This window comes from Lontra canadensis, unplaced genomic scaffold (assembly GCF_010015895.1).
Source record: "Lontra canadensis isolate GAN:19392208 unplaced genomic scaffold, GSC_riverotter_1.0 scaffold3, whole genome shotgun sequence".
Lineage (NCBI taxonomy): Eukaryota > Metazoa > Chordata > Mammalia > Carnivora > Mustelidae > Lontra > Lontra canadensis.
The window spans coordinates 33777557-33791653 of record NW_022630997.1 but is presented as its reverse complement, the minus strand read 5'-3'; the positions used below and the strand labels follow the sequence as shown (position 1 = coordinate 33791653).

The 14097-nt window shown below is 51.5% G+C and overlaps 1 protein-coding gene across 1 annotated transcript; it reads right to left on the bottom strand.

The window, feature by feature from the left end:
* Window positions 1–248: 248 nt before the first annotated feature.
* Window positions 249–14064, bottom strand: LRIT1 (leucine rich repeat, Ig-like and transmembrane domains 1). The gene is made up of 5 exons (XM_032843041.1): window positions 14059–14064; window positions 13587–13636; window positions 6270–6736; window positions 2589–2894; window positions 249–1525 (listed from the first exon to the last, which is right to left on the bottom strand). The coding sequence occupies exons 1-5, from the start codon at window positions 14062–14064 to the stop codon at window positions 555–557; spliced, it is 1800 nt and encodes a 599-aa protein (XP_032698932.1). The 3' UTR covers window positions 249–554.
* Between the last annotated feature and the right edge of the window lie 33 nt (window positions 14065–14097).

The following is a 14097-nucleotide window of genomic DNA, read 5'->3' as shown; positions in this document are numbered from 1 at the left end:
CTCAGGAGATGTCACCTATTTCTGCTCATGTTTCTGATATCATCCCACCCCTCCAGGAAAGCCGCCTGCCCCAGGCAGCCACTGACTTTCCATCTGGGGCCACAAGGAGAACTCATGGGGCAGAACCACCTGGGTCAACCCACAGACCTGTCATTGCATGAAAATAAGCGCTTATTGCCATGTACCACCGAGGTTTTGCTTTTATTTGTTACACAGAAAAAAAAAAAAAACCTGACTGATACAGGCAAGTTGGTTAATCCCCCAGTTTCTTCTCCAGGAAAATGGGGGGAACACATAGCGCCTGCTTCAAAGGGCTGTGACGAGAATGGATTAAGTTAATGTATATAAAGCACTTAGAACACTTCCTGGCATACCAGAAGTACTTAATAAGTGTTACTGGTTGTCACTGTGGGTAAAGGTCTGAGGAAGTGGGTACCCAAGCGGGGAAAGAGTGGATGAGTGTGGACCCAGGTTTCAGGGTAAGCAGGTGGGAGGGGCCGAGGGAGAATGGTCTGGAGCAGGTGTGTGGGCATCTGGAGGGGAATGCCCCCCCTTCAGCAAAAGTACTCATTGATCCGCCTGCCCCCCCTGGAGCCCAGGACCTGAGAGTCCAGGCTGGACCGGGCGGAGAGGAGCCTGTCGCCCTCACTGAGGCTGTGCTGGGACAGCTCGGAGCCGTCCTCGCTGTGGCCCAGCCTCTCCAGGTTGACATAGGCCCCCGTGGCCTCGGCAGAGTCCCCCGTGTGGCACTTGCGGCAGCGCCGCTGCACAGCTCCACAGCACACGAGCAGGGTGAGGGGCAGGGCGATGACAATGGCCACACTGATCACCACCACGTTGATGAGCCGCTGAGTGGCCTCGGCATCCACCACCCCATCCGTGGAGAAGATGACACACTGCTCCTTCTGGGGCATCAGGTCCCGCACACAGACACACGCTACGTACTTCGTCTTGGGTGTCAGCCCACGGATGGTGACGCTGGTCTTCCCAGGTGGCACCACCACCCGCCACATGTTGTGCTGCCCGAAGACTGCATATAGGACACTGAAGGTGGTTGTGTTCCCAGCCTGGGGTGCCTTCCACACCAAGGTCACGCTCTGGTAAGTGTCTCCCACCACCTTGAGAGACCTCACCATTCGGGCCTCCTGGCGTCCTGCCTGCCCATTCGAGCGCTCTCCTGGAGTCCCCACCTGGAAGTGCTGGAGGGTCAGCTCCCCCTTCGTGTTGGGCACAGGGGACCCAGGGGCCGGAACAGCAGGTCCAGGGATGTCAGGGACATGCCTGGCCACCATCTTGTTGTATGCAGCAGCTCCCGCCCCCTCACCTGTCCTTGTCCACAGTGCCCCTGGGCTCCCACTCCGTTCCGTGGAAGCCTGAGGCTCCGTGATGGATAGGGAGATGACAGTCTCAGAGACTCCCAGAAAGTTCTTGGCCTGGCAGATGTAGTCTCCAGAGTCGAGGAGGGACACAGCAGGCAGGCCCAGCAGCGTCCAGCTTGTGCCATCGCTGGAGACTTCCTGGTGCACTGTGGGGAAAGAATCATAAGGGGGGAAATGAATGGGCTCATCAGCTCCCAGCTTCTCGCCAGGGCCAAGTTCATAGTCCCCGGACTGTGCATACTCTTGTATACACAGCAGACCTTGTCATTCCGGGAAGACACTGGAAGTCGTTCAACTTTCCCTAGACTAGCCAAGGGGATCAAGATCACTGGGGTTCAGAGTGGGGAGACCTGGCTCAGGCCAAGTTTAAAGATGATCTGCCTTCCAAAATCAGCGGTATTCAAGCAATATTCTCCAGGGCTCTGGAGTCCTATAGAATGGACTCCTTGGGGCAGGAGGCAGCCCTTCAGGCGGTAAGGTGGGTCAGGTGAACATGAGACAGAGGCCCAGCTGAAAGTGCTTGGCGACCCTGTCCAGACCCACTTGCCACCCCAACACCAGCATTTCCAGCTCTGTTTTACATAATGGAGATCTTGATCCAGTTTTGCTTGTAAACTGATTTCAAACTCACAGTCTTAGAGAAACCCTTGACAACCTAACTGAAGGAGACGCCGAAGAAAGTGAAAGAGACATAAGGTTTTCTGGTCAGGCGCTAAAAAATGATCGCTCCTCGACCCCCTTTCTGCACATAGGTGGGCCATAACTCCTGCAAAGCCCACCACCCCAGGCCAGAGATGAACCATCTCTGTCTACACAGCAGAAAGAACACAGGCTGTGCGCTGTAAGTGAAGTGCTCAGCCTCTCAGAGTCTGCATACGTACAAAACAAGAAGGATAATCAGGTTGTTCTTTAAAATTCAGTGACATGTGTGCATAGCAGACTTAACACGTGAGGTGCTCAAAGATGGTAACTCATGTGGTTAATTACTTCTCATGATACTGGCTTAACAATTACAGCTGGACACTTACTCTAAATATTAAATATACTGAGAGTATCTTCCACCTAAATGGCAGAGTCTTGTTCCTCCCAGGTGGGCCGAGATTCCAGGGCTCTGGATGGAATGGCTCCTGGAACACGTAGGACAGGTTGAGAGCCACTGTCCCCTGACCTCCCCCGACTGAGCCTGCACAGTCTCTGTAGCCCACACACCTGTGCCTTTGAGTGGGTGCCCATTGGCTCTCCTCCAGCTCATCTCTGGCCCAGGGATGCCGGTGGCCCCACAACGTAGCAACACCGCACTGCCCAGCGGGGACCTGACGCTGGCCACCCCTGGACGGAGCCCCGGACTCTGGCACTTCCTCAGTTCCAGCTGGCTGAAGGCCACTCCGGCCAGGCTGCGTGGGCTGGCGCACTTCAGCCTGGCCTCTATGAAAGCCAGATGTGGGGCCCAGCCTTCCAGGAAAAGGGCCAGGTCATAGAGGCGGCAGTCGCAGGCCCAGGGGTTGTCCTGCAGCCCTGCAGGGGTGAGAAGGGAGGCAAGTGGTGAGCCCGCGATATTCAGATCCCCACGCCCAGCTCCTCTTACCCCTCAGGGAGGACAAGGCATGTCCTGAGCTCAGAGTCAGCAGAACTGGCCTCCAGGTCCAGCTCCTTGCCTCGCTAGCTGTGGAAACTTAAGGCTGCTTCTTAATCTTAATGGTAGCAGTACTTCCCTTTCAGAGCTGCTACAAGCATAAACAAAGGTAAATCATAGTAAGCTTTTGGGTAAGTCATGTAGCATGCTGAAAAAATTGGCAATTCTGCTGCCATCCTTGGACTGAGCCTTTCAGGCTACTGGTCAGGCAGTGAGTATTTCAGCAACACCTGCCAAGTGCCCAAATCCATTTCTCAAAATTCTCAAATTCAAAATTTCCCCAAGTTTTTTCATGACCCCTGACCCTTGACCTCTGTCCTCCCAGCTTACATGGCACTTTCAGCATCACGCTAGCAATGAAGGTGACTGTCCTGAGCCATGACCCCTTCGGCACAGCTCAAAAGTGGAGGAGTGAGGAGTCCAGGAAATCAAATCCTATGTCATATCCACAGAATTCTTTACTTTAAAATTGAACTTCTTTATAGAGATGAAAGTACATCTCTGTACCCAGCCTGCCCAAGAACCTTCTACAGATAGAGGGGTATCATGTGTCCTCACTTTTAAGTCACAGTTCCTTTTTATATGTTTGCATTTCTAAAATATGAAATGAATGCATTTAATGTGGTATCTTTTTATTTTCCAAAGATTGTTACTAAATTTGATAGTATGTCTGAGAATCAATGGCATATGATTTATTTACATACATATATGTGATATGGTTGGAAGCGGAAACATCAGGGGGTGGGGGGATTACATTCATCTGCTTGTACATGGGGTATAGCTCAGGGGCAGAGCATTTGACTGCATCTGCTTGTACATCCACGACTCTGAGGTCCTTCTGAACACTTGCTGGGAGGATACCAGTTTCTTCCCCCACCCCTCTTCACCCCATCCCTTTGGTAGCTGCTACCCTGTGTTACTGGTTAAATGCACCCCGAGAATTGTCCCTGCCCCACTGTGGTGGTGAGCTAGCTGGCTTTCACCTGTTGTAAGAGAGTCCCTGAAGAATTAATCCAAACAGGAAAGTTAAATGACAGGGAAATGTTTACCCCTCAGACTGGCAAAAGTTAAATGTTCCAACCATTTTCATTATTAGCCTCATGAGGGAAGAGATTTTCATCTATCTTCTTTTCTGCTGCATCCCAGCACCTAGAACCAAGACCCCATATTGATGGGCAATAAACTTTCAGAGTGGGAACATCTGCATGGGTGGTCTCACGCATTACTGGTGGGAGTGGGGGAGAAATGGCCCAGCCACTTGGAGACTATCAGACTGATCTCAAAATGTCTAACGTGCACACTCCATGACCTAGGATTCCCCTTTTCAGTTCCTATCCTAGAGAAACATTTGCATGCACAAGGAGGCATTGTCAAGAATGTTCTCTGTGTCATCATAGGTTTTAGTAAAATAATGGAAAGAATCTAAAGGTCCATTGAAGGGAGAATGGCTAAATTAACTGTGTGTAAGTCTACTATGGAAAATTATGCAGTTTACAAAAAACGAAATGGATCCATTTGTAGTAACTAGACCTCCAAGACATACTGTTGAGTGAAAAAGTTAGTGCTGGTTGCTATATACAATATGGTCTGTACAGTATGAAATTTTATGTAAAACACACAAAGAATTTCTATGTGCATATATATATATATATATATATATATGCATGTAAATGCATTCTCAAAGATAGGGAGCATGCAAATATAACAGTGGCTACCTGTTAGAAGGGGAAGTAGGAATTAGAATTAAAAGAAGGAACAAAAGAGTCTTTAGCTTTTTCTGTAAAACATATATAATATATATATGAATATATCATTTAAAGGGCACTTAGTTAAATTTTATTTTCAAATAAACAATTTTTTCCATGTAAGTACTATCCTATACACTCTTCTTTATCAGGTGAGAGAGTCTGCCTGGTGGGTGGAGCTGGAATGGGGCTTGCTGTTCCCTACCCTGCTTCTAGTCAGTAGGGCTTCTAAATATCCCCTCCTCCTGAGACTCTCCTGGGCCTTAGGGCCATTCTAAGCTTTCCCTAGCTCCTGGTGCTGAACCCTATACGAGCCAAGGCCTGCCCCAGGCACATCCTGCTAAAAGGTGTCTCTCCTACTACTCATCCACTCCCTACCACCCACCCTCTGCCACAATGCCATCAAGGTTCCCATCTGCTCACAGGACAGAGGAAATAGAACCAGTCTATCTGACATGAGCCTTGGGCCCAAACCACTACTTACTACTAATCCCTAGGTTGCGTTTGCTCTATAAAACAAAGGGCCTTGTACTTATGCTATCTACCCTGGGATGCGGCAAGGGTCAAGTTCTATGAGAGGGCAAGAAATCAGGAAAGCTTCAGGGCCACACTAATGCTAGATGGCCTGTAAGGACTGACCAGTTAGCAAAGAACTAGCACCACCTTCCTGCCATCTATGCATACTTAGTGCTCCAAGGAGACTCTCAAGGGGATGGGGGTGGTCATGAGCCTTGAAGATTGTCAGAGGTTGGGTTTCCGGGAAGCAGACCCCGAGATGAAGATTAGCACGCGGCATGTTCATTAAGGAGGAGAGGAAGGAAGAGAGCAGGAGGGAGACATGGAGCTGAGATGAATGGGGGTCTGGCGAACCCCTGGGGGTTCCGGAGCTCAAATAGCCCATCTTAGTTATGCCAAGTGGCTGGGCCCTTAGACTCCCACCTGACAGGTCTTGGGATGGAGGCTGTGTCCAGAAAGGGTGCATGGCCTTGGTCAAGGCTATTCTGCTGTGAAGGTTGTCCCTGACAGCGCTGTCAGCTGAAGGCTGCTGTTGACAGCCCCTGGAAAAGTGGGGCAGCCAGTCCTACTTTGACAGAGAGCTGGGTGGGACATTACTGTGCCTGCCACATGTACCTACCATATGCTAAGGACTGTCTTTTTACTTGCAACACAACCTTTTGAGAGATATTATTATCATTCTCTCTTTACAGAGGGGAACCAGGGCACAGAGAAGCTAAGCAATTTCCCCAGGGACACACAGCTAGGAAGAGGCAACGCTGGGCTTTCCACTGGCAGCAGCTTGAGCTCCAAAGCGGCCAGTGGAAAGGCCAGTGTGTGCCTCTTACCCAATCTTTCCTCGAACCCACAAGGCAGGCGTGATTTCTGTTTTTCAGGTAAGGAACAGAGACTCAAAGAGGCTTAATAATTTGGCTAAGACACCACCTCCCTCCCACCCCACCCCCCACCCCAGCCCCACGCACAAGGTGGCTCCAAGAGAAGAATGCCGCCTCTTACCTAGCACCAGCCTGGTGCGGTGCCCAGGAAGGACGGGCCCGGTCTGCGGGTGAGCCCAGGTGGCCAGCAGCTCCTGCGGGAGCCTCAACAGCTGGTTGCTGGAGAGGTCGAGGAAGGTGAGGTTCCCCAGGAAGCGCGCGGCCTCGGGCGGCACGGCGGCGAGCCGGTTGGCTTGCAGGTCCAGCAGCCGCAGCTGGGGGGCGTCCTTAAGCGCCGCCCAGGGGAAGGCGGCCAGGCGGTTCCCGGGCAGGCGCAGCTCGCGCAGGCGGCGCAGGCCCCGCAGCATCAGGGCGCTGAGCTCGCTGAGGGCGTTGTAGGGCAGCCACAGCTGCTCAAGGCGGACCAGCGGCTTGAAGACCTCCCCGGGCACCCTGCGAATGGCCGTCCGCTCCAGGCGCAGTCTGGAGGTGTCGGGAGGGAGCGACGCGGGGGGCAGGGTCATGTCGGGGTCGCTGCACACCACCGTCCTAGTCACAGAAATGGGGGACATTTGAGTGAGGAGCCTGTGGGGTCCGACACCCTCTCCCACTGCCTCCCGGACCTCCTTTCACGAGGTGTCTTCTGGTCTGCACCGAACACCGGACCCCCGAACCCAGGCTCCGAGCTGACAAGCAGCCTCCTGATTTCCCTTCGCCGGGCGGGGATGGCGGGGTGCTTCTTGCTTTCAGACCCTCGCACAGGGCCCCTTGGTCTCGTCACTGGCCTGAAGGACCTCAAGCTTAAACTGCCCTCTCTCATTACAGCTCACACCGCCTGCCGGCACTAAGAATGAATAGAATTCATAAACCCTGAGATCATTTTGTGCACTTCAGCATGGGACGTAGGTATTAAAAGTGTTCCTTTGTTAAATTATATCTCAGTTTTGGTGACCACTTCGGCTTATCTTCATTAAAAATACATAAATATAAATTATATATATATATAAATATATTAAATATATAAATATAGATTATATATTATATATAATATTATAACATTATATATATATAATTTATCTCAGTGGGCGTCAGAAATGGAAGCCATACACCGGGTCCTTCAGGACTGCCCTCACTCAGGGACCAAAAGATGATGAAGGCCTCTAAGAACTAGGACTTTGGGGCTCAGCAGTTGGATTCATATCTGGGCTATCTGCCTGGGGCTATGTGTCCTTGAGTCCATTGTATAACTTCTATTTCTTCAGTTTCCAGTAACAGACTCCGCCTCTCAGGGTGGTTTCAGGGATCAAATGAGGTCACATTGTGTGCCCACTCTGCATATCTGTCACCTGCCCGAGTGCCACACTATTTATTGACGCCATCACAAAGTTCGGCATCCCAGCATTGCAAGCTCCTTGCAACGATCCCTCTGCCTAGAGAGCGACATCCTAAACCTTGTTCTATTAAATTTAACACTAAAGCAGAGGCTAGAGAGAGAAAAGGAAGCAGGGCTTGCCCTCCAAGAGCCTGCCGTTCAAGGCTGTGGTGCATGCTATCCTGGAGAGCAGCACAGTCACATAAGGTAAAGAGGGGAAGATTCTCAAGGAGATAAAACTCCTTGAGGGACTCAGCCCTTGTCCAGCCTGTTCCATCCGGAGGCCTTCTCGGCTCACAGGGGAGGAGGTGGGGACAGGAGTCATGGTTTGCTTTGCTAGGCGAGTTGGTTCTCTTACTGTAATAATGTCACAACGCATTGTTCGTTGTGGCCTTCCCAGGGTAGCACCCTCTGCCAGCATCCATCAGCTCAGCTTGAATGCTCAAAGTCTGCTGGCTAGACTTGGTTGGCTTTTTTTGGTCAGTGGTGTCCACAAAAGGCACAGTGACTCCCACCCACTCACATTCCTGAGCTATACATGGTCCCCCTCCTGAGTGATGGGTGCTGTAGAGATTCACGAGAATAGCCAACTCACTGATGCTCGGTCCCTGTCCCCATATAGCCTATAATCCAGCTAAGGAAGAAAGAACACTGGAGGCTGTGGTATTTTCAATGATAATGGAGGTTTGGATGCTGCAAGGAAGAAGGTCTTGTTGTAGGTGGGAGGAAGGTGGTGGTGGGATAACATGTCTTGAAAGGCAGGAAAACATGAAAACATGTCATCAAGGGAAGAATCAAAGAAATCATTAAGAAGCCAGCACAGGTCAGTAGCACATCTAATGGGGCAAACTGGGCCTAAAGAACATGGTGACACCCTCTGTCCAGGTGCCCAGACCGGGCCCCCCCTAGGAAAGTGCAGTAGCCAAGAGTACCAAGAGTGCACACACCATGTTCATGATGTGGGAGCATGGAGGCTGGGCAGGGAGTATGGGCAGCTCAGGTATAATGACTGACCCCTCTGACAGGCACTGGTTGGAGGAAAGCTGAAGAAGACATCTGGGACACAAGAGGAGCCTCCCCCTGACTGCGCTATCCGTGCCTGTGGCCATTGAGGACCTCAGGGTCCCTAAAGCCTTTCACGGCATCATTGCCCTCCTAAGACAAAATAGGCAGGTGGGCTCGCGCATGTCAGTCCGGGGACTGTCAGGCAGGTAGAACTGATGAGCTCTGGCTTCAGAGGAGGGATGGCCACTGGCTGACATTGAGGGCCCTGGAAAGTGACCTTGGAATTTTATTTTCAATCCTAAAGTTAATCTGGGGATGCTCTCCCCTCATCCCTGCCCATGACAGCATCATCAGATGAGAAGAGGTCTGGAGATGGACCTAAAGCCCTGGGATCTATGACCAGGTCTGTCACCGATGCTGTGTGACTTTGAGCCCTGTGCTTTCTTTGCGGTTCGGTGGGCAGGGGAGGCTCTTCATCAGCCTGGTCACACTGGCCTGCACTGTGGGCTATCTCCTGGCCTGCTCAGGGCTCTGCTCTGGCTTTCCTTGGGGAGAGGATCCTTATATCTAATGATCCATATGGGTTGGAACATCAGAGACCTGGGTCAAGAATGGAGCTTTTCTTGTTCTTCAGACCACATGGATATCCTTTCGTGGGAATGCCTCTCCATTCACTCCATCCCCTCACACCCAATCAACCCACCATGCATTGCCAGGATCATTGTAAGGGTCACACTGATAACTTGCTGCTCTGATCAGAAACCTCAGTGGCTCCCAGCAAGCAGCCACCTAAAACAAGGAAGAAAAGGAGAATACAATTCCAGGATGTTGAAAAGACGTTAGGAAAGACCCTGTGCCAGGAGCTAAAATCCCTGAGCAAGTTGGGAAATGCAATGGTCATTAGTGGGTAAGTTGAAGATATCAGAGAAAAGATGGTGTAAAGACTACCAGAGAGAAAAAGGAGAGTGGCCCATGGTGGAAGAGCAAGGGTTCACAGATCACAGGGGCTTTGGAACATCCCATGAAAGTGGAGGAGGAGAGGATGGAGGTACTCTCAGGGCTCAGGTGGGGCTTAGGGAAGTGAAAGAAAAGGCTGAGAATGGAGGGGTGCTTGCCTGTATGGAATGAGGATTCCTGGCCTTTCCAAAAGCCCAAAGAAATGGGTTGAGGCCAAGGCTTCTGGGGGCTAGACCAGAGGAGCCCAAAGTGGAGAAAGCAGGAGAAGGCAGGTGGTCGCATTATGGGCGGAATGGCATGAAATACCTGGGATGTGATTGTGTACCCCCAGGAGGCAAGGCAAGAGAATGGAAGAGGCCCGGGAGAAAAGGTGCTGGGAGATATAGGGAGGATGGTGGAATGGGAAGAAGAAAGGAAGGAGAGGAAAAGAAAGAGGTAAGGGGGAGACCCCCCTGCCCTGCAGAGGGTTCCTCACCACCAGGATCCTGGAAGAGAACTCAGGAAGGATTTCCTGGAGTGGGCACACTGGTGCCCCACCCCCACTCCCATGTGTAAAGGGACTTGGTACTTCCCATGCCCTGGTGGCTGAAGGACAATGCACAACAGACCAGCCCCCTTGGACACTTGGGTCTCAAGGGCCCAAAGATGGAGGTCTCACCCAGCCATGTTCTGGGGACCCTGCATCCAGGCCTCCCAACCCAGCCGAGATGCTACAGGGACCCGGGGAGAGGGGCGAGGGGAGGAGGCTACCCATCCCCCACACTTGATGCCATACCTGGCCTTGCTGCCATCACCCAGGATGTGGAGGCTGCAGCTGCATTGAGACGGGCAGGAGCCCTGGGCTTGGGGGTGCCCCCAGAGGGCCAGGAGCCAGAGCATGCCCACTGCCACCCTCATGGCTCCTGGCTCCTCTGTAGCCCGGGCCGGGGCCTGTCCCTGCACTGCTCTGTCGTCTTGGCCCAGGAAGCCCAGCAGCTGCCCACTGGCTCATCAGCCCCCTCCACACCCCTCCTGAGGCCATCGGATAAACAGGGACAGACCGGGGATTAGGGAGGGGAGCCCTGGCCACAGCACTTAGCGGCTTAGAGCTCCTGGAATCACCCAGTCCTGAGGGTGAGGGTCAGGGATCCTCTTCGGTAGCAACAGCCCCAGGCCCAGAGAGGCCAGGGAGTGGCAAGGTGGGGCGGGTGGGCAGCAACTCAGGGGCAAGTGGCTCCTGGACCGGCCAGCTTGGCTGTCCACCTGCAAGGTCACCCCATGCCAGCCAGGCTGTGGGCTACAAAGACCCTGCCTGGGTACCTGGGCTTAGAGAAGGTGAAGACAGACCTGGTTTCTGATAAGGGCCACTGGAAATTCTCTCCCGTGACAGCTCAAGGGCGAGGGTTCAAATCCCAGCTCTACCCATTTACTAGGATAAGTTACATAATCTCCTCATCATCCGAAAAACGGAAGTAATATTACTCTACCCCGCGTGGTTGTGAATAATCAACACCCCATGTTCCCAGATTTTGAAGGCCTGTGGGAATAGAAGCCCCCTCCTAAGTTGTAAGTACTCAGTTTCACTAGTACTTACAAGCACTTGCTCCTAAAGATATTGGAAAGATTCAGAGATCTTGGGGGACACCGCAGAGGCATGTCCCATGGTGTCGTGAACTTTCCCACTCCGCTGAGCAGCTGGCTCCCTGAATGCCCCCTGGACATGCAGTGTCAGAACACACTGTCCAAGCCAAGCCTTTGTGGGCATCGCCATCAATGCCAAAGGTGTGAGGTGTCTGCATGAAGGCGGAGAGCGTCCCTCTCCTCTGGTTATCGTACTCTGAGCAAAGTCCCAGAGCAGGACCTCAGGACTTCTTAGAGAAAGCACTTTGAGTTTTTGCGGCTTGTTGCCTGCCTCCTACTGATGAGGGAGCAGGAGGCTGGCTGAGGACAAAGCAAAAGCTGGTACCTTGCACCCCCTCTCCACCGGCTCCCCTCGGTGATGTGTGTGACATTCCTCAGGCACCCCTGACTGCCATAAGCAAGAAACAAATAGTTAACTTGCAGAAATCACAATCCTACAAGACAGGAGTCTCTCTTGGTTTACAAATGTCCTAGAGATCTACAAACAAAGAAGTTACCTTATCCACAACACAATTTCCAGAGGCAAATAACTCAGTTCAAGCCCTAATGTCACCCTCCCCTCCATAAACAAAACTGAAGGAGGCTGAGGTAGAAGGAAATGTAAGTATAGTTAAATCTCTTCTGAACCTAAATCTCACTAACAAAGACGCTTGATAGCAGGATTGTGACATCCCACCAGGAATCTCCCAACTATCTTGATGTTAATGGTTGGCCAAAAGACAACATTGATCAAGCCACAAGTCCTCCGGTATCTGGGCACTTGGTAGGCCCTCTTTAGCATATGAAAACTCTGTTGAAACCTCCCTTCCCTCACCTTCCCCCAATCGCAAGGTACCTAACCTGCCATCTCTCACAACCCAGGGCAGCAGCTCTTCCTGCCCACGGGTCCTGTCCCCGCGCTTTGCGCTTTAATAAACCACCATTTTGCGCCAAAGATGTCTCAAGAATTTTTCCTTGGTCATCGGCTCTGGACCTCAGCCCACCGAACCTCACCTAGGTTGTAGAACTTCATCACTACCTCGTCGCATCATAGACATCACCCTCTGCTCATTCGTTCTTCACTTGTGACCCCAAAGCTCTGCTCTTTGGTCCGGCATGGCCTTCCTGGTTCCCTCAGCTTTTCCAGAAGATTCCCCAGTTCCTCCAACCTATAGGCCTAGGCAGGCTTAGACCAGTGAGGTATGACCAAGCAGATACCTAGGACCCTAGCGCACACATGAAATGCCTAGCTCTGTGCCGGTTCTGTTTTTGACAATCTTGGCTTCCAGGAAATGTTGGTTTCCCTCTCTTCCTCTTTTCCAACCTAGCCAATATGATTTTCTCACTGCTTCCCACCTGTCTCTCCTCCCAAAACCAAGAAGAGCACTCCTTACTATTCCCACATCTCTGCCCTTCCCACCTTCAGCTGGGGATGTCTTCCCGTCTCTCTCTGGCCTAACAGAGCTCAACCCTTGTTTCCTTTCCATGTCCTGCTTTCCCCTGTCCCTTGAAGTCTTCTGTAATCTTGTAGGCATGAAAAAAACCTGACATATGTATGAACCAGTAATGCAAGATAGAAATTAGGAAAAAGGGGTAACTGGGTTATCCGAAGAAAGTTTTCCAGGAGGATATGGGTGGTCTGCTCAGCCCTGCTGTGTGGTTGGGCTTGATTAAGTGGGGACTGACAGCAGGAAAAGCATGGGAAATGAACATCTGTGGGATAGAATGAGCTGCTTGACCCAGAGTCCGGGGACAGGAGATGGGGCTTTGTTTCAGCTTCATTCACAAATCACTGCGTGACCTCAGGTCAATTCTGAACTGCTTTGAACCTGCTTCCTCACAGGAAATGCAAAGGATGATTGTCTCTAATTCATAGAGTTGCTGTAGGAATCATCCTCAGATCAATTAGCCCAGAGTCTGGCTCTTAGCAGGGCCTCAACATTAGCTATATTGTTGATAGAGCTCTGGGTCTTGGTTTCTTTATCTGAAAATGAGTGAAATCACTCTAGATCAGTATTTCCCCATATCAATTTCACCATTGGCCAACACATAACTTCTCATCTGTAAAAGCCAAAGCTCTCAGCAGGTTGAGAGGCTGCTAAGACAGCAGCCCCCCTGTGCCAAGCTCATGCCTTGGGAGATTTTTATGCTTATGTAGAGTAAATGCCCCATGGGAGTTGGGAGCTGCAGCCCAGAGGCCATATGAATGATGTATTCTTCCACCAAGACTTATGCAGGCCGTGGGAAAACATGTTTGTTTGTTTTTTTAAAGATTTTTAAAATTTATTTGACAGACAGATCACAAGTAGGCAGAGAGTCAGGCAGAGAGAGAGAGGGGAGCAGGCTCCCCTCTGAGCAGAGAGCCTGATGCGGGGCTCGATCCCAGGACCCTGAGACCACGACCTGAGCTGAAGGCAGAGGCTTAACCCACTGAGCCACCCAGACTCCCCAAACATGTTTGTTTACCTTGCAAAGGAAGAAACTGAGAAGACCCAGGTGGTCCCACCCCAGTGCACCTAGCTGGTTAATGGAAGGTTCTGAACCACAAACTCCGTCACTGGTCCGTGTTGGGATTCTTTCTATGACAACACTGGCTTGCCGATTATCATCCTTTACCCTTCACTTGTGAGGACACACAAGCCGGGGAGGGGTTGGCCGGGAACCAATTCTCAGGGACAGCTGCCGCTCAAATCCCTCTTTCTGCTCCCCACCCCTCCCTTGGTTATGCAACTCTTTTCTAATTTGGCTCTCAGCCACAACCGTTTGGATTCTGGGAACTTAATCCTGCCCGATTGGGCTGAAATGAACGAAAAAGGGGCCCATTCCAGCTTCACAAAGGCTGCACTGTCCAACTGATGAATGTGTTCTTTCTACTTGGGCCAAAAGCACAGTTTAGGGCAGGGGCAGCAAGAAGGAGCCCAAGGCCTAACATAATCACCTGCATGTGCCTGCACGTGGAATGGCCCTTTAAAAGGTG

Bases quoted from the DNA above. Each gene is read 5' to 3' on its own strand.
- LRIT1 (XM_032843041.1), bottom strand. The intron at 6,737-13,586 runs GTAAACAAACAT...TTCTGTGACTAG, and splicing joins TCAGTTTCTTCCTTTGCAAG to GACGGTGGTGTGCAGCGACC. The intron at 1,526-2,588 runs GTGTGTGGGCTA...CTTTCCCCACAG, and splicing joins GCACCCACTCAAAGGCACAG to TGCACCAGGAAGTCTCCAGC.